An 18,965-nucleotide genomic window follows, 5' to 3' on the forward strand; every position below is an offset into this window, starting at 1 on the left:
AGCTCTTTCTTCAAGCTTAAACTGGGTAATTTAAAGCCTGCTCAAGCCTGGCAGCACTACGCTGCAGTGAGGACACACAGACGTATGAAGGTCCCTATGAATGCAGAGCATTTGGTGTTTTTATTGAAAATTAAAGCTCATCAGCAACAAGGAGTCTGGCATTTACCTGGCACTGAACTCACACCAAGAGTCAGCTGCGTGTGGGAGATGACAAGGCGGAAAAAATTAACAGGCCAGGTCTTTTACCTTGTCTTAAACACCTCGGGGGATTTCCTTCCCTGCCAGAATCTTCCACCGGTTCTGCTGCTGCCTTCGGGGTCAGCCCAGCCTGCACTCACCTAGCCAGGAGAGCCCCAAAGTGCCTCAAGGGCTGCTCTCCCCTGCCTACAAAATGACAACGACGGCTCCAAAATGAAGGGATGGAATAAAACCTGAAAGCCTCTGCCTCATTCCCAGTTTTTATGGAAAAAAGGCAAAAGGCACCAATAACAGGAATGCATGATAGTGGTTAGTCCTTATTCTAGGAACCCGAATAGGCTTGCAACAAGCTTTGTTCAGGCATTTTTCTGCACCACGTACATCACTTCTTCCTACCCAAAATGTACCTTAAAACAAAAGAAAACCACACAGGATATCGAACGGGGCTTGCAAATTAAAACCAGAAAATTGAAATATTTACTTCCTCGATGTGCACTGAAAAATAAAAAGGCAAATAATTTTTTAAAAGGGGGGAAAAAAAAAAAAAGCTTTAAAGCGTATCACGAGAACGGGATCAAGGAAGAGCGAGGCCACCCCTTCAGGACCAGGGGAGAATTAACCTGCATTTCTCCATCCCATCTGCAAGCTTAAGGCTCTGCCACCCATTTTGTCTCAGATTAAAGAGGGGAAAAAAAATTTTAAAAAAATATAATAATGATCTCAGCGGCACAGAGAAAAGACCCCACCCGGGGATGGATGCCCGAGCGGTGCTGCCGGCCGGGCAGGTGACCCCGCCGCAGGTGCCACCCCGAGCATCCCCCGCGCCCCTTCCCCATCCCCTGGAGACGCTGCCGAGCCAGAAAACGCCGGCGCGGCGCCCGGGGAAGGCTTTATTCAACCCGCAAACGCGAAATGAAAGGCAGAGGGGGAGCGCAGAGGTGCGGACGGCGCGGCAGCCGCGCGGCCAAGGTGAAGCGCGGCCGGCTAACATGGTGGAGGCTGCGGGGAGCCGCGACCCTCCGGCAGCCGGGGCCGAGCCGCGGGGATGCGGGGCCGGCGCGGAGCTGACAGCGGGCGGGAGGCGAGGGGCGGAAAGCGCTGAGGGCAGAGCGCGGCGGGGCAGCGCTCCCTCAGGGCTGCTCCCTCGGGGCGGCAGCGGGAGGACGGGCTCACCTGCCATGGCGGGCTGAGGGCGGCAATGGCGCTGGGGGCTGCGGCTCCGCTCCCCTCGGTCTCCGCGGCGAGTGCGGCGGGGCCGGGCGGCCCCGGCAGGCAGAGCACGGGGCGGGACGGGTGCTTCCTCCGCCCCCGACAAGATGGCGCGGCCCCGCTCCCTCAGGGCTCGGCCGCCATGGCGGCTCCGGGGCTCGGCAGGGGGAAGCCGCCCCGTGTTCGCTGAGGGTGAGAGGCCTCCAGCCGCAGGGATGCGTGAGGGGTTTACGCGTGAAGGACACAAATGGCGGGATGGGGCGGGTTGAAGGGGCTGCGGTGGGGTGTTGTCTGGTCCGACCTCTGTGCTGAGGAAGGGGCATCCCGGAGCACATGGCACGGGATTGTGTCCAGACGGGGTTGGAATTTCCCCGGTGGGGGACATTCCACAGCCTGTCTGGGCAGTGGGGCACCGAGCAGGCTCCCCAGGGAATGGTCACGGCCTCAGGGATGGCAGAGCTCCAGGAGGGTTGGGACAAGGCTCTCAGGATTGTTGGGGTGCGCTGTGCAAGGCTGAGAGCTGGATTGGGGGTCCCTTCCAAATCAGGGATGTGTAACTCTGTTATTCCAGTTCTAGGAACCAGTGCTGGGTCACCCGCACAGCAAAGTTCTTCCTCATGTTCAGGTAAAACATTCCGTGCCTCAGTTTCTGCCCATTGCCTCTTGTCCTGCTGTTGGGCTCCAGGGAGCAGAGCCTGCTCCATCTCTGACACCTCCCTGCAGATATCGATGGATATCAATGGATATCGATGGATTAATGTATATTGATGGATTTTGATGAGGTCCTCAAACAAAGCCCCTTGGGCCCCTCATCTGGGGGTCCCTCTGCAGCCCCTGGTGCTCACCTGGTGCCTCCAGCCCTGGCCCTCCTGGCGTTTTGCTTTGGGTTGGTTTTTTTTTTGGTTTTTTTGTTTTTAATTATTATTTTTTAGGAAAAATCCAACTTTTACAATAGGAGAGTGAGTTTAGGGAGGAACAAAAGAATCACAGAATCATTGAGGTGGGAAAAGACCTCTGAGGTCGAGCTCAGCCTGTGCCAAATCATCACCATCCCAAGAGAGCACTCAGTGCCACATCCAGTCATTCCTTAAACCCCTCCAGGGTCAGTAACTCCACCACCTCCCTGGGCAGCCCATTCCAATGTCTAATCACCCTTTCTGTGAAGAAATTCCTCCTGCTGGCCAACCTAAACCTCCCCTGTTGTACTAGAGGAGGCTGAGTCCCCCAAAATGACACCTCCACCACATCTGCAAACCCCGTTTTTCTGAGATTTCCAGTTTTCTGGTGGGGGCCGGGACCAATGTGACACAAATGTGACACAAATATGACAAAAATGTGACACAAATATGGTACAAATGTGACACAAATGTGACAAATCCCCCCTCCCAGCCCACAGAGCTGGGTGTTTTCAGGCACTGCTGACGTCTGGTTCCCAGCTCTGGACTCTGGCTCTCTCACGTCCCTCTCGGCAGCATCTGACATCCCTAATGGCTCCTGACAACGTTAACTCTCTCTAATTTGTGTGCTGCCCTTCCCAGAACGTGCAGTTCTCAGACACATCACTCGTGGCTCCTTCCCTTGCTCGGGGCTGTGTGGGCAGCCAGGGCTGAGCCCCTCAGCTGATTCCTGCCCTTTTTCCTTGCACTGGCTGTCCTTGGGGAGATACTGACCCTGCTGGGCTTGCTCCCCCAGCCCTGCTGCTGTTTAATGAAGGTGCAGCCCCGGGTGATGGCAGTGCTCCCCAGCTGGGCCCTGTTCCACCCAGACCTGCAGCTCTCTGTTGATCTTTTGGGTCCTTGCTGCTGGTGCAGTGTTTGGCAGGCAGGAATGCTGGCAGGGCGTTTGCTCACCAGCTGTCCCACCCCCCCACCAAGAGGGTTTCATCCGATCCCATTAAAACCCAGCAGCTTACTTTTAAGACCAGAGACCCCAGGAGGCCTCTGGAGCATTTGTGCTTATCCTCCCATATTTTTTTTTCCACTGCATCACTCTCCTGGTTAAGCTTCTGAAAGGTTTTTCCAGTGAGACATATGGAGAACTATAGAGGGCAGGGCTGAGGCTTGATTATGGATATTGATCCCAGGCATTATTCAATACCTGGCCTTGTCCCAAATGTAGGCACAGGCTTCAGTGCAGCTTTTAAACCTTAAAAGCCTTTGTTTGTCAGGGTGGGGAGGTGACAGGAGGGACATTTCAGTGATGCCAGGTTGATGGAGGCTGCAGCAGTTGACAGGAGTTTGTGTGTGCTCAGGATCAGGGACAGAGACACAGCTCTATTTTATATTGGATTGTTATCATTTTCCAACCTGCCCTACCCAGGTGAAAGGTGGCAGAGGGAAAACACATCAGGCAGATTGGAATGTAACAGATAAAGACCTCAGGGTCCTGATAATCCCAAGGACAAGCAGGGGAAGGATGATGAAGGTGGATTTAGTGCTCTAAAAATTGAATTTGACACAGCTAGACCCCCTGGAACCACGGGCTCAAACCTAGTAAAGCCTTTTGCAGTCCTTTTTCCTCTTAAATTGATAAATTCCCTTCCAGGTGGCCTCCTGTGCTGCGGAGTTTGAGCAAATTCCCTGGCATTTCCCTTCTTCAGGGAGTCAAAGCCCATTTTATGCCATCACTGTCCTGCTGCAGAAGCAGAAGCTTTACTGGGATTATTGGCATATATATAATTTGTGTTAATAAAATGTAGCAAAGAACCCTGAGGTATTTATCTAAACATTCAATCCCTCTCTGCCTGAATGATTCACAGATAAAAGCTGGAAGAATTGACCATGGGATGTGCACCATGTGTCCTTCATGACCACGCAGCAGGAGAAATTAGCATCATCAATCATCATCATCAATCATTTGGTGTGCTGACCTTTGAGATCCAAAAGGAGACACATTCCCTTTGTTTTCTCCATCCTGGAGAAAGTCTGGATTACCTGAGCTCCCCAAAGCTCACTCAGGGATTTACCTGAACAGGTGAGGAGGCGTTGCTGCACCCTGTCAGCCCAAGGAAGCTTTACTGGGGACATTCCCCAGCTTTATTTGGGTTGTTTCTTCGTGGCTCTGTGTGGATCAAGGGACAGGGCTGCAGGTCAGGGTTTTCCTCAGATGCAGCACAAATATTACTGGCATAAATTTCAAGGCTGAAATGTTTTTGGCCGGCGTCTCTTACTCAAAATTTCCATTTTAACCCCAAGTGTTGTCTCGGCTGGGATGTGAATCATTGATCTGAGCACAGCATGTCCCAAAGACCAAATCAAAACTTCACATCCAGGGATGGCATCTGGTGAATGGCATCCTCACCCTTGGCAGGGGAGTGGAACTGAGATGGTCCCTTCCAATGGACCCAAATAATCCTGTAATTGGTTTGGGTCTGGGATCCTTAGCTCATTTCCAATCTTGTTTTCTTGGCATGCTTTGAGTTTAGTTTTTATAATATAAAAAAAGAAAAAAAAATAGCCTGCCTCACAATAACATTCTGTGTGAATCCCACAGATGCAGTCCAGCAATTAAGAAGAATCCAGCACTCCTGTGCATGGATAACAGGAATATTTTCCACTGGATTACACAAAATAAAAATGAAACCCCTGCTATTTCAACAGCAGCCTAGGAGGTGAGTGGAGACTCCCCCACAAAAGCCCAAAAAAGTTAACAAGTGTTTTTTTTTGTTTCTCCCTCTGGAATATGGAACGGTAACTGAGGGGAGGAGCTGGGCAGAGCCTGGGTTTCACTCTGTGGGGTGAGGAAAGCAAGTGTGAGCAGCCCTTGGTGGAAATGCCACCTCCACCAGCTGGTGGGAAACTCCTGACCCACAGGAATTCATCTTTACCTCGGGACACCCGTGACTTGCTGCTGCCCTCAGTGTCAGGTGGAAATCGAGGCAGAAAAAACCGTGTTTCTTTCTCAGAAAAAAGTTTCTTTCTCAGAACCGAGATGGGCTCTGCCAGCCCAGCTCAACCCCCTGGTTTGTCACCTGCAAAATGGAGAATTTTTACAGAGTTTAATTAGTGCAAAGTGCTCTCGGTTCGAGCATCTCGGGCCAAGTTCTCAAATTACAGCGGCTCCCACTCGGCTGAGCCCCTGCGGTGCCGGGGGAGGCTCGGCAGGGCTGGATTCTTAAATTGACAAATTTAAGTGAATAAACCGTGTCGTGAATAAAGCAGGAGGTGAGCAGGACAGGGATCTGCGGGCTGCAGGGCTCTTGGGTCCCTGCTGGTGCTCTCACGGTGCTTTCCCCTCTGGCAGCTTTTGGAAAGAGGAGACATTCCTTCAGCTTTGGGTTTGCAAAATGTTTTGGGAGTGGGGAGGAGGTTGTGGGAGCCAGGAGAGCACAAACAACCAGGAGAGCTACAAACAACCAGGAGAGCCCAAACAACCAGGAGAGCCCAACCAACCAGGAGAGTTCAAACAACCAGGAGAGCCCAAACAACCAGGAGAGTTCAAACAACCAGGAGAGCCCAAACAACCAGGAGAGCCCAACCAACCAGGAGAGTTCAAACAACCAGGAGAGCCCAAACAACCAGGAGAGTTCAAACAACCAGGAGAGTTCAAACAACCAGGAGAGCCCAAACAACCAGGAGAGCACAAACAACCAGGAGAGCCCAACCAACCAGGAGAGTTCAAACAACCAGGAGAGCCCAAACAACCAGGAGAGCACAAACAACCAGGAGAATGCAACCAGGAGAGTACAACAACCAGGAGAGCACAAACAACCAGGAGAGCACAAACAACCAGGAGAGCACAAAGAACCAGGAGAGCACAAACAACCAGGAGAGTTCAAACAACCAGGAGAGTACAAACAAGGAGAGTACAACAACCCATCCCAGGTCCCTCCTCTTCTCCCAAGCTGTCAGGAAGCCAGGGCAGGGAGAGTGCTCCAGAGTGCTCCCCGTGTTGCTAACTCAGCTGGGCAGCCCGTGCTCTGCAGGAGAAGGCAATTTTCTTGCTGCTGTGAGTCTGGTACCTCGGGGCTGTACCAAAGAAATGAGATTTCACTTGCTGAGTCAGGGGCAGTGTTTGACAGGAGGAGGAGGAGATGGGCTGAGTCACCTCTCCAAGTTCATCCCCAGGCTGCTTCCCAAAAGCACAGCTCCTGAAATGAGCCCGTAAATCCTGGGAGAGTGGGGGCAGGAGGGGGCCAGGAGAGCAGCCTGTGTTTGTCCTGCCTGCTGTGTTCTCCTGCAGGGCTCTCCTTGTCCAGGTGTCTCTGCAGCCACATCTGGCTCTGAGGTGGTGTGGCAGCAGCCCGGGGCTGATGGCTCCTGGTGGTTTTGCTCTCCTGGGCACTCTCACCCTGGAGTTCTGTTCCATTAGATCTTCTCCCCACCAGATCAGCCCTGAGGCATCTGCAGGGATGGTCTCCAAGGGGGAGACAAGCTGGGATTGTCACCTTGTGTCTCGTTCACGAGGGGCTGTTCAAAGCTCTGGGAATACAGAGCAGCTGCTGTGGGCAGATCTGGGTAAGCAGGACCAGAGCAGCTCATTGCCACTTAAACTACTTCCAAAATGAGGTGGACACGGTGCACTAAATCATTTTGAAGTCCATTAGAGGAATTTTATAGCACAGAATAAAAGGTCCTTGACTGCACAGCAGTGCCTGGTGGCTGCTTACTGATCCCTCAGCAGAGAAGTGAGAGCAGACACAGTCTCTGCTTTCACCCCCTGGCAAGGCATTCCTCAGAGAGGAAGGATGGAGGGCTTGGGCCACTTTTAGTGACTCACTTAATCCCTCGTGTGAGCACAGCACACGGTGACATCAGCAGTGACACAGCCAGGGCCACAAGGCAAAATAAACAAAGGTGCTGAGGCAGGAATTAGACCACGAGCCCTCTACAAAGCAGCTGCTGAAACTGAGCTGCCCAAATCCCACTGGGCACACACAGGAGTGGTCACACACACAGAGGAAAAGCAGAACTCCCCGAGGCAGAGGGAGAGAACTCCAGGGGCTGGGGCTGACTGGGGGGGCTCCCTGCAGCTCCTCCTTGCCCTGACAGCTGGAGCAGGGCTCGTCACGGGGCGCAGAGTGGCAATTATAGCACACGGATGCCACAGGGCTGGCCAGGCTCTCTATTTATAGCTGCCAGCCAGCACAGCTCCCCTCTGTGCTCCTGGCACAGGTGAGGGCACAGGCCGTGCCCCGAGAGGCTCACAGGCCAACAAAACCAGGGGAAGCACTCATCCCTTGATGAAGAATCACAGGTGAGAGGACAAAACAGAAATCCCCAGAGAGCCTGGAACAACGAACTCCAACTTCTCCCCCCAAAACTGCCCTGTGAGTTGTTTAACCCCTTCCCTGCCTGGAGTGCCACCTTATCGGTGCCAAGCAGTGTCACTGAAGTGTTCTGCAAGCTCTGGCCCCTCACATTGCTTCCAGCAGAGGTGGCAGAAGGGCTGTGGGCCTGCCTGGCCCTCTGCAGCCCTGGGCCCGTGGCCAGGGTGGGAGGCAGCACCTCAGGGTGGGAGGCAGCAGCCCAGGAGAGCAGCCCAGGGTGGGAGGCAGCAGCCCAGGAGAGCAGCCCAGGGTGGGAGGCAGCAGCCCAGGAGAGCAGCCCAGGGTGGGAGGCAGCAGCCCAGGGTGGGAGGCAGCAGCCCAGACACTGCCCCTGCCCCAGGGATGCTCCATCCCAAGTGAGCTCTGCCAGCTCCAGGGGCTCAGGGTGGCAGCTGACCATGATCCCAGCCACAGAGCTGTCTTTGTTTCATGGGGAGGATTAAACCACGACCTGCTTGTGAGCTGAACTTTGAAGTGGCTCCTCAGTGATCTGAAACTCGATCATGCAACAAAGAGAGACCTCCACAAATGCTCTTTTTGTGCTTGAAGCTGGAGACCATCCACTGGTTTATTTTTAGGCACACATTTGCACTGGCCCTGTTACAATCCTGCCTCTGTTCTTGTGCAATAAAAGGCAGAGAGGATTCTCCTGACCTCCAGTATCAAATACAGAGAAAATAAGGCATTTGTCTGGAAAAGAACCACCCAAAATAGCAGGGAAGAGGTCATGCTGTGCTAGGGACTGTTAGTGTTGAGAGACAAGAAAAATGAGGATTATAGGTGCTGGCAGACTTCTTCTAATGAAAACTGCTAGAAAATTGTATGGTGATGCTGATTAGTATTTGTAGGTTTAAGGACCTGAGATCTTTCCCTTTTACACCAAACATTTGCCTGAGAGTAAGAAATAATCCCTGCTGAGGTGAGTTCTGTTTTCTTTAAGGGTTTGTTCTAGATCCTGAGCATTTCCTTTGCTACCCACGACTTTTAATTCAGAAACTGAGGCTCCTGCATGACCCAGGTGATGTTCCCTAAATCCTCACAGCCCCTCCTCAGCCTCTGAACACCCTGATGCAGACAATTATCACCACGTGCATTTTCTGGCTTGCCTTTCCTTGAAGAAGCTGGGAAAAGAGCCCAGAGGACCCGAGTGGATGTTTAATTTCTGTCACATCAGCAGGGCCGTCTGCAGCAGGCATTTCCCACTGACAAGAGAAGGAAGGTTAAAACCTCTCCTGACAGGTTAACAGCATGATTTGCAGCAACAGCTTAAATAAATGGTTGCAGGCACGAAAGAGTAGCAGGCAGCTAATCCTTTAAAGACTTAAGAGCAGCTACTACTTCAGCCCAAGCAAATATTTCAAAACAGAATTAATTAGTGGTGACTAGTGGATTTGCTGCCCTTTGCTTTAACAGCCCAGGGTGAAACTGTGATTCCTCCACAGAATTTTTGCTCCAGTGCCAAACCTGCTGTTTCACGGGGGCTGAAAGTCCTCTCCAAGATTCATCACAGTTCTGGAAAAGAGAACAGAGGGGAGGTCCCTGGCTCAGCATCCAGCCCAAGTGCAGGTGCAGGAAGGAAATGTCACTTCCTGATCCTTATCACAAGAAAGCTCTCTCCATGCGGGCCACACAACAACTCCCACTAATTGCCTTTCTTCTGATTAAAAGCAGTTCCTGAACACCTTCCTAAGCAGGGAAGAAAAGGCCTCAGGGGTGCCAGCACAAACCTGAGCCCAGAGCAGCAAAGCAGACAGTTCAATCCATTGCAAACAATGATTTCTAATCAAAAATCGAGTTTTCCACCCCCTGACCCTTGGCTCCAGCACAGAACAAAGGCAGCTCTCTTGGGAGGCTCTGTCGTGGTCTTGCAGGACTGTCTGGACTATTTTTAGTCAAATCCAGCATTCCTAAAAATCCTCAGGCTGCTTTTGTGCTCAGGAAGGGGAGAGGAGCTGCTGTGCATGTGCACTTCCACATTCCACACAGGACACAGGAGTGGGAGCAGGGGGGCACAGCTGGGTCAGCACAGAGCCCTGGGAAAAGGGCAGAAATCTTCTTTTCATCAGGCTCAGGAGGCAGGAAGTGAAGGCAGGACTGCCCTGAGCTGGGAGGGGGAAACCAAAGGTGTCTGCAGTGGTTGGGAGGGCCAAGGGCTGGGTGATGTCCCCTTTGGGGTTTGTGGCACCATTTGCACAATACTTTGGATTATTCTGGCTTTGTTCACTCAAAAAAAAAAAACCCAAAAAAAACCCAAAAAACCAAACCAAACCAAAACAAATCCCCCCAAAAAAAACCAAAAAAACCCCCCCCCAAAAAAAACCCCAAACCCAAAAACAAACAAACAAAAAGAACAAAAAATAATCCAATAATGAGAGTGCCTAAAATTTTTTATAACAAATACAGCAGGAGGATTTCTTGGGCACTGCTGGCAGCTCCCAGGACTCCAGAATCACCTTTCCAAATCTTTCCAGCAATTCCACGGCATTAAATGAAGCAGGTAATTAAGTGTGTAACTACACCCTGCAGCAGCAGTGGAAGAAGGGCATTGAGAGGCACCAGTGCAAGCACTCACAAAGCAGAGAAGAGCCTGGGATGTGGCTGCCTGCTCTTTCTGCAGAGCTCCTGTGCAAGGTAACACCATCAGGCTCTGTGATGCTGCCTGCTCCTCCCTGAGGCAGCTGCCTGGCCCAGAACAGAGGATGCCCCACAAAGGGAGCAGCTATGCAGAGTTATCCTCATCCATCAGTGCCTCATTTGTCATTCCAGCCCTGCTCTGGAACCACAAACTCCTTCCCAGGCCTTTTCCCATTCCCCTCGTGCTGCAGGAGTCAGTCTGGGCTCCCCAAAACCTGCATGTCCTCTGCATCCCTGTATTTCCAGTGCTCAGAATCCCCCTTTCTCTCCTAGAAGTGTTTGAAGAATGAAGTCCTCTGCATCCCTGTATTTCCAGTGCTCAGAATCCCCTTTTTCTCTCCTAGAAGTGTTTGAAGAATGAAGTCCTCTGCATCCCTGTATTTCCAGTGCTCAGAATCCCCCTTTCTCTCCTAGAAGTGTTTGAAGAATGAAGTCCTCTGCATCCCTGTATTTCCAGTGCTCAGAATCCCCTTTTTCTCTCCTAGAAGTGTTTGAAGAATGAAGTCCTCTGCATCCCTGTATTTCCAGTGCTCAGAATCCCCTTTTCTCTCCTAGAAGTGTTTGAAGAATGAAGTCCTCTGCATCCCTGTATTTCCAGTGCTCAGAATCCCCTTTTTCTCTCCTAGAAGTGTTTCTTTTTTCCCCAATTAGATATAAAAACCCCTGCAGAGAGGACTTTTTCATCTGGCCATCCCTCACAGGGCCCTGCTTATTTATCCACAGCTGCCTGAGGACTTTTCCTCTTGTCAAAGCAAAGGAAATTCATGAATTCCTTTCCTCCAGCATGTTCTCAGAATCACAGAATGCCCTAAGTTGGAAGGAACCCACAAGGATCATCCACCTCCAGTTCCTTCTGCTGTCCCCTTCATCCATCCCACTTAGGTGACCCCCCTTCCCAAACTGCTTCATCTCCTCCCTCCCTCTTTGCTTTTCCCATCCAAACTCCCCTTCCACTTCCTGTGCCTGCTCCCCAAACCCAAATAAACACAATTCTTGTCCCCTAAGAGAGGCTGATTCATGTTTGACGTCAGCAGGAGCTCTCCTGGCCAAACTGCCACATTCCAGCTGCTGCCAGCAGCACGTGTGTCCCTTGTCCCCTGTGCCCCCAGCTGGGGCTGGCAGCAGGAGGGAACCTCCAGAGGTGGAAAGGGACATGCTGAATTTAACAGTTCAACCAGTTCTTCCTCAGTGCTGGGGAAGTGCACACAAGTGAAGGGTTAAAAAACCACCTTGGCTCAGGGTTTGGGTTTGATCTGGAGCACTGAAGGAGGAAAAAAGGCAGTTCTAGGAGGAGGTGTTTGTCCAGCCACTGGCAGTCACTCCTGCCCCCTCCTTCTGGAACGTTCTGCCCACCTGGGCTCGGGTGGCAGCTGGGCAGTGCCTGGCACTGCTGGGGCTGCTCCAGCTCTGCCTCCTGGGAGCTGCAGGCAGCAGCAGCCAAAGCCCAGCAGAGTTTTTTGTGCACTCTGGCACCTGTGAAGGCGGGAAGGACAAACCTGTGGTTTCAGAGAACACAGAACTTTATTCATGTTCAGTGCACCCACTTGCATCGCTGCTCCTCGTCCAGGCCTGGCCTGACCTCACAGAAGTGGAGCCATCTCTGTTTTCCCTGAATGCACATCAGCAAAGCAATCCAGAGGGGGTTTGGTCACAGAACTTCTCTTCACTGGCCTGGGCAGGTCTGCACAGCAAATTATCTGCGCGAGGACAAAAGGACTCAGACAGCTGCAGTTCAAGGTCTCCAACACCCACAGCAGTCAAGCCCAAGAGTGTTGGTATTTGGACCGTGGAGTCTGGGTTCCAATCCCTCTCCCAGTACCCATTTGGTTGTTTAAATGACAAGCAAACTCCAGCACCAGTCCTGTGCAGGACAAGCAGATTTTGCCAACAGCAGCAGTGGCACAAGGAAAGCTTGCTCGGGGAAGAGGTGTTTGTTTGGGGGAAATGAGCTTGGCCAGTCTCACAGGGAGCTGTGCAGGTGGAAACCCCTTCCTGCTGCTTTCCCCACTCTCATCAGACTTTATTTACTGCAGGGCCAGTGGTTTGGAAGCATTTCTGGTGGACAGAGAGCAAAAGGAGAGTTTAATGATGGTCTGTCTGCAAAGGTAACCCAACAATAACCACAATCTCATGGAAAGCTAAAATAAATTCTAGAAAACACTTAGAGAAAAAAAAAACCAAACAAACAAAACCAAACAAGTATCTGCAGCTGAAACCAGCTCATCTATTTTTGGAAAATTGCAAGGATTGCCTCGCCCAGGAGGAGTGGAATTATGCAAGCCCGAGAGGAAAAAATCCCATAAATCCCAAATTCTTTGCAATTCCTTTTGGTCAATTCCAGCCTGGATTCCCCCAAACCCCCAAACCGGAGAACCTGCAACACCGCGAGGCCAGAAAAAACCCCACAAACCCCAAATTCTTTGCAACTCCTTTTGTTCAATTCCAAGCTGGGAACCCCCAAAGTGCAACACCGCGAGGCCGGAAAAAACCCCACAAACCCCAAATTCTTTGCAATTCCTTTCGTTCAATTCCAAGCTGGAAACCCTCCAACCCCCCAAAGTGCAACACCTTGAGGTCAGAAAAAACCCCACAAATCCCAAATTCTTTGCAATTCCTTTTGGTCAATTCCAAGCTGGGAACCCCCAAACTGCAACACCGCGAGGCCGGAATAAAATCCCAAAATCTTTCCAATCCTTTTGGTCAATTCCAAGCTGGGAACCCCAAACTGCAACACCGCGAGGCCGGAATAAAATCCTAAAATCTTTCCAATTCCTTTTGTTCAATTCCAAGCTGGGAACCCCCAAAGTGCAACACCTCGAGGCCGGAAAAAACCCCACAAACCCCAAATTCTTTGCAATTCCCTTTGGTCAATTCCAGGCTGGGAACCCCAAACTGCAACACCGCGAGGCCGGAATAAAATCCCAAAATCTTTCCAATCCTTTTGGTCAATTCCAAGCTGGGAACCCCAAACTGCAACACCGCGAGGCCGGAATAAAATCCCAAAATCTTTCCAATCCTTTTGTTCAATTCCAGGCTGGGAACCCCAAACTGCAACACCGCGAGGCCAGGACGCCGCGCCGGGGCCGCGCCCCGCCAGCACCCAGGGGGAACTACCAGCTGTGAGCAGCCTAATTAGCGCGGGGTTAATGAAGAGCTCAGTCGTCGAAGTCGGGGATGTCGTCGTAGGAGTAGCCCCGGTAGCCCTTGGAGGCGTAGTAGGCGATGCGCAGGTGGTAGAAGCCGGGCAGGAACACCAGGATGCCGATGATGAGCACCGGGATGGCGCGCTCGGTCTCCTGCAGGGACACGGCATCAGCACAGGGCAGAGGGTGCCCCAGGGCAGCAGTGCAGGGCACCCTCAAGACAGGAAATTCTTTGTGTCTGACTCAAATTTGGAATGCTGAACGCTCGCTTTGGTAAAAAACTGGTTTATATTACATTACAACTATATTATACTGCATCATACCAACTGAAAAACTTGTCACTGTCTGCAGACTGACAGTCCACACAGCTTGGACCCCATAGGTTAATTAACATAAACAATCTCCATCAGAATCTAATGACTGAATTCCTTCAGGTAGACAGTCTAATTACTAAATTCCTTCAATCTTCCCAACGCATTCTACGTGTGCAAAACAGGAGGAGCAGCAAGCAGAGGTAAAAATTGTTTTCCCTCTGTGCTTCTCCAGGAAAAAACCTGAGAGAGAGAATGATGTCTGTCTCTGTTCAGAGAATGTGAATGCCACACCTCAGGGTTCAGCTTTTTATGTTTTTCAGCTTCTGTGCTGCTTTAGTGTGCAGTTCTGAGCTTCGTGTGAAGTGTTGTAAGCTCTCTGCACAGGGTAGGGAGACAAAACAATTCCTTCTCTAGCTGGGGATTAAGGACAACCACCCAAATCCCACCCAAGAGCACAAACAACGTGGAATGAAGAGGGAAAAACAAGGATGGGACTTATAAGCTAAAGCTGTAATTGGACAATTAACTGCAATATGCAAATGGAGCAGAACTGATCAAAGTCACAGACCTTGTGACCTGTCGTGCATTTTGTGCCCATTTTGGTTCATCTTGGGTTCATTTTGGTTCATCCTGGGTTCATTTTGTGCCCATTTTGGTTCATCCTGGGCTCATTTTGGTTCATCCTGGGTTCATTTTGTGCCCATTTTGGTTCATCCTGGGTTCATTTTGTGCCCATTTTGGTTCATCCTGGGTTCATTTTGGTTCATCCTGGGTTCGTTTTGTGCCCATTTTGGCTCACCTTGGGTGCAGCCCTGGCTGGGCTCTTGTGCTGCCCAAGGTGCATCCATTGAGGAGATCCTTTTCATAAATCCCTGCTTTATTCTGTAACCCTGCTCCAGCTCAGCCTTGCCAAGGCACCACAGTGACATCTCTGAGAGGGGCTCTCCTCCCTCTCACACCCTGCCTGGTCCAGGGGAAGGCTGCCCTGCCCAAGGCAGGTGAGATGTGAATGAATTCTGAGAACCAGCTGATCTGGAAGGTTCTCTGAACCCAAACCATCCCGTGGTTCTGTGATCCATCCCCAAGGCCTGGCGAGCTGAGCAATAAAAACCCATCTTCCACCAGGAACAGCTCAGCTGTCATCAGGCTGAGCCCCTAATCCCACCCTGGCCTCTCCTCCTTGCTGCAGGACCCCTCGAGGGACCCCATCCTTCACCAGGGACCCCCTGGAGGTGCAGGCAGGGCTGGGAGCTGCGAGCACGAGCCCAGGGATCTGTGCCTGGAGCTGTGCTGATAGCCCCAGGAGCTGCTGCTGCTGCCAGAGATAAGGCAGAGCTGCCAACCCCCCTGAGCCCAGGCAGCAGGGGGAGAGGCACCCAGAGCTGCAGGAGCAGATCCCTGCCCATGGATCACCCACAGCCAGATGGGGAGGTGGTGCTGTGCCCCACAGAGGGTCTGGCAGCTCCTCCCTGTCCCTGAGACCTCTCCAGGACAGGGCTGTGACCTCCCCAGGGACACTCAGCCCTCCTTGGAGATCCATTCCCTGCTCACTCCCCGTGGCTCTGAGGTTCTGCACTGATCCATCACAGGATCTTTGAGGCTGGAGAAGACCTTCAAGGTCATCAAGTCCAAGCAAGACCCAGCACCACCCCCAGGGTCACGTCCTGAGTGCCACATCCTCGTGTTCTGAACCCTCCCAGGGCTGGGCACTGCAGCAGGCATTTCCCACATCAAACCTTTCCTAATTCTGAATTGAAACCTCCCCTGGTGGGCAGTGGGGGCTCGGGGCAGTGCAGGACCAGTGCCAGGGGTGTCTGAAGCACTCACCCCTTTGCTGATGTACCCTGCCAGCAGCAGGGCCCCGATGATGATGAGGAAGGTCCCGATCATGAAGAGCACCACAGCCAGCGCGATGGCCTTGTAGGGGATTTTGGGTGGGCTCTTCTTGAACTGGGTGGAAAAACCCAAACGTTGAACGGCTGAGCTCGGCACGGCTCCCCTCCCACCACAGCACACATGGGACCCCAGAGCTGGCACAAAATTCTGCTCCAGAGCTGCCCTCCAGGGGGAATCTGCCCTTGAGGCCCTGCTGAGCCAGCCCCTGCTCCCAGGAAGGTTCTTTGGGCTCTCCAGAGGGGCAGGGCTGAGGTCTGGCTCCCTCCTGGCTCTGCCCTCGTGGATTCACAGCCTCCTTCCCCATTTTACCTGCAGGTCAATGTATCCATCATCGGTGCTGGCGAGTTTGGAATATTTCACTTTGCTGCTGGGGATCCCAGCGGAGAGATTGGTCCTGGATGGCATCATTCCAGGGGGGCCTGGGCATCAGCTACACCCTGGGAGGCAGGGCCAGGGGCAGAAACAGGAGAGGAGACTGAGGGATGGCAGTCTGAGAGACAGAGCTGAAGTTCCAGAGGAGAAACTCCCCTGTCAAGGCTGTGCCACCCACCACAGCTCTGCTCCCGTTTGTAAATTAACACTTTTCCCACAGAGGAGCTAAGCATTTCATTTGAAGCCTGAAATACAAAATGGATCGAGCTGCAACAATGTTTGGAGTCAAGGGAGAACCTGTGCTTAAACCAGCTGGAAATTCCAGGGCAGGGCCCAGGAATGACCCAGCTCTCACACATGTCCAAGCTTTGGCTCTTTCTGAACAGGACACCAGCAAACCAACCCAAACCAGAGCTAAACAAAGCAGCTTTTCAACCACCAGGAGACTTTGCAAGAGAGCAATTTGGGAAAAATAAATAAATAACCAACCCAAAGAACCAGCCAAACACAAAAAGCAACGCAAACCACTGGAAGGAGATGGAGCTGCCATGGGGACAGCAGGAGACAGAGGAGCAGGACAAGGAGACAGAGAGAGGTGAGGGCACACCAAGGTGTGCAGAGCAGGGTGCCAGTGGCAGGGGACAGCTTGGGGACAGGGAGCAGAGCCAGAGCTGCCCAGGAGCCTCCTGCCAAGCTCCCCCTGCCACCCTCCCAGCAGGACACAGATCCCCAGGGGACAGGCAGGGAAGGGCTCCCCACACCCCCCAAAGCCTCAATGGAGCTTTTATTGTCTGAGAAAGTCTGGAACCAAGGGAACAAAAGTAGATATTCCAGCGGTGCCAACAGGAAGGGATAAAAATTCTGTTTCCACAACATTTTTCATCATCAGAGGTGATGCATCCACTCAAATACTGAGTCTCCATTGAACTGAGCCCTTTGTCACTAAGTGCTGGCACATTCCCCACCCAGCTTCGTTCCTCCTGCTGTAAAATTGACTTTTATAAAATCCCCTCTGATCTGAAATTTCCACCACTGAACCTTTGGCTTGAACTTTGGGCTTTTGTTTTAGTGGCAAAACCCAAACACGGACAAAACGTTTTTGGCCCTGTGGATAATGGAAACACCTGCAGGGTGGATTCCCTGCTCCGCACACATCCTTGTTGACCCAAACACCCCCAGGCTCGAGGGTAGGTGCACAGCAGGGGAAACAGCCAGAATAACCCCAGCTTTCTGAAAGGTGCCAGATTTCCCACCTGTGCCCCGTTCTGCTCTCTTTTCTTCCCCACTGGCCCATTATTTACCAGGCTCTTCTGAATCCACCTACATCCACTTAAAATGCCCCAAATCCACCCGGAACACACCAAAGGCAGTCCAAATAAACCCAAAACGCCCAAAATCCACTCCGAATCCACCTAAATCCACTTAAAACGCCCCAAATCCACCCGGAACACACCAAATCCACCCAAAACGCTCTAAATCCACCCCAAATGCACCCAAACCCACCCTAAATCTATCCAAAACACCCCAAATCCACCCCGAATCCACCTAAATCCACCCAGAACACCCCAAATCCACCCAGAACACACCAAATCCACCCAAAACACTCCGAATACACCCAAATGCACCCAAACCCACCCTAAATCCACCCAAAACACCCCAAATCCACCTGAACCCACTTAAACGCACCCAAACAACCCCAAGTCCACCTCGAATCCACCAGAACCCACTCAAACCCACCCAAACCATCCAAATTCACCCAAACCCACCCAAATCCACCCCGAACCCCCAAACCACCCTAAATCCACCTGAACCCACCCAAATCCACCCCGAACCCACTGGAACCCACCCAAACTCCAACTCAAACCCACCCGAACCCACCCAAATCCACCCCGAACCCCCAAACCACCCTAAATCCACCTGAACCCACCCAAATTCACCCAAACCCACCTAAACCACCCCAAATCCACCCTGAACCCACCCAAACTCCAACCCAAACCCACCCCAAACCCACCTAAACCCACCCCGAACCCCCACCCAAACTCACACCAAACCACCCCGAATCCACCTGAACCAGCCCAAATCCATCCCGAACCACTCTAAATCCACCTAAACCACCCCAAATCCATCCCGAACCACCCTAAATCCACCTAAACCACCCCAAATCCACCGGAACCCACCCAAACTCCAACCCAAACCCACCCCAAATCCACTCAAACCCACCCCGAACCCCCACCCAAACTCATCCCAAACCACCCCGAATCCACCTGAACCACCCCAAATCCATCCCGAACCACTCTAAATCCACCTAAACCAGCCCAAATTCATCCCGAACCACTCTAAATCCACCTAAACCACCCCAAATCCACTGGAACCCACCCAAATTCCAACCCAAACCCACCCCAAATCCACCTAAAGCCACTCAAACCCACCCCGAACCCCCACCCAAACTCATCCCAAACCACCCCGAATCCACCTAAACCAGCCCAAATCCATCCCGAACCACTCTAAATCCACCTAAACCACCCCAAATCCGCCCTGAACCCACCCAAACTCCAACCCAAACCCACCCCGAGCCCCCGCCGAAGCCCATCCCGGCCCATCCCGGCCCGGCCCGGCCCGGTACCTGCCGCCCGCCCGCTCCATCCCGGCCCCGCCTGTTCCCCCCGGCCCCGGGAAGTCGATCCCGGTGACGCCGCTTCCCTTCCAGGTCACGGCGGGGCCGGGCCGGCCTCCTGTGCCCGAACAGCCCCGGATGGAGGGGAACAGCCCCGGGTGGACGGGGAACAAACCCGGGTGAACGGGGAACAAACCCGGGTTAATGGGGAACAGCCCCGGGTGAACGGGAACAGCCCCGGATGGAGGGGAAAACAGCCCCGGGTTAATGGGGAACAGCCCCGGAACGGCTGAACAGGCCGGGTGGAAGATGTGCCT

General features: G+C 52.5%; 2 protein-coding genes and 1 long non-coding RNA gene across 8 annotated transcripts in view; 1 reads left to right on the forward strand and 2 right to left on the reverse strand.

Moving 5' to 3' along the window:
- Positions 1-1,510, reverse strand: part of SLC23A2 (solute carrier family 23 member 2) — a 54,678-nt gene extending 53,168 nt beyond the window's left edge. Inside the window, exon 1 of the mRNA XM_064400559.1 lies at positions 1,372-1,510. The gene's annotated coding sequence lies outside the window, so the exon portion shown is untranslated. The remainder of the gene's footprint in view (positions 1-1,371) is intronic.
- On the forward strand, positions 1,028-16,492 carry LOC135287203 (uncharacterized). 6 transcript variants are annotated; one of them, XR_010351025.1, is made up of 6 exons: positions 1,028-1,167; positions 1,979-2,032; positions 4,166-4,380; positions 4,900-5,017; positions 12,343-12,414; positions 13,343-16,492. It is a non-coding gene; the product is annotated as an uncharacterized LOC135287203 (long non-coding RNA). The 6 variants fall into 6 exon arrangements; XR_010351023.1 differs by lacking the exon at positions 1,028-1,167 and adding an exon at positions 1,501-1,599; XR_010351028.1 differs by lacking the exon at positions 1,028-1,167 and adding an exon at positions 1,515-1,599 and having other exon boundaries at positions 1,985-2,032.
- On the reverse strand, positions 12,510-16,105 carry TMEM230 (transmembrane protein 230). Its single transcript, XM_064400562.1, has 3 exons — positions 15,972-16,105; positions 15,594-15,716; positions 12,510-13,605 (listed from the first exon to the last, which is right to left on the reverse strand). Exons 1-3 carry the CDS (start codon positions 16,068-16,070, stop codon positions 13,465-13,467), a joined length of 363 nt encoding a protein of 120 aa, XP_064256632.1. The 5' UTR covers positions 16,071-16,105; the 3' UTR covers positions 12,510-13,464.
- Positions 16,493-18,965: the final 2,473 nt, after the last annotated feature.

Source organism: Passer domesticus, chromosome 28 (genome assembly GCF_036417665.1).
Source record: "Passer domesticus isolate bPasDom1 chromosome 28, bPasDom1.hap1, whole genome shotgun sequence".
NCBI lineage: Eukaryota > Metazoa > Chordata > Aves > Passeriformes > Passeridae > Passer > Passer domesticus.

Excerpts from the sequence above, each read along its gene's own strand:
- TMEM230 (XM_064400562.1), bottom strand. The coding sequence starts at position 16,070 with ATGATGCCATCCAGGACCAATCTCTCCGCTGGGATCCCCAGCAGCAAA. Across the intron at positions 15,717-15,971 it reads ATGGATACATTGACCTGCAG|TTCAAGAAGAGCCCACCCAA; the intron begins GTAAAATGGGGA and ends TTTTCCACCCAG. Across the intron at positions 13,606-15,593 it reads CAGGGTACATCAGCAAAGGG|GAGACCGAGCGCGCCATCCC; the intron begins GTGAGTGCTTCA and ends GTGTCCCTGCAG.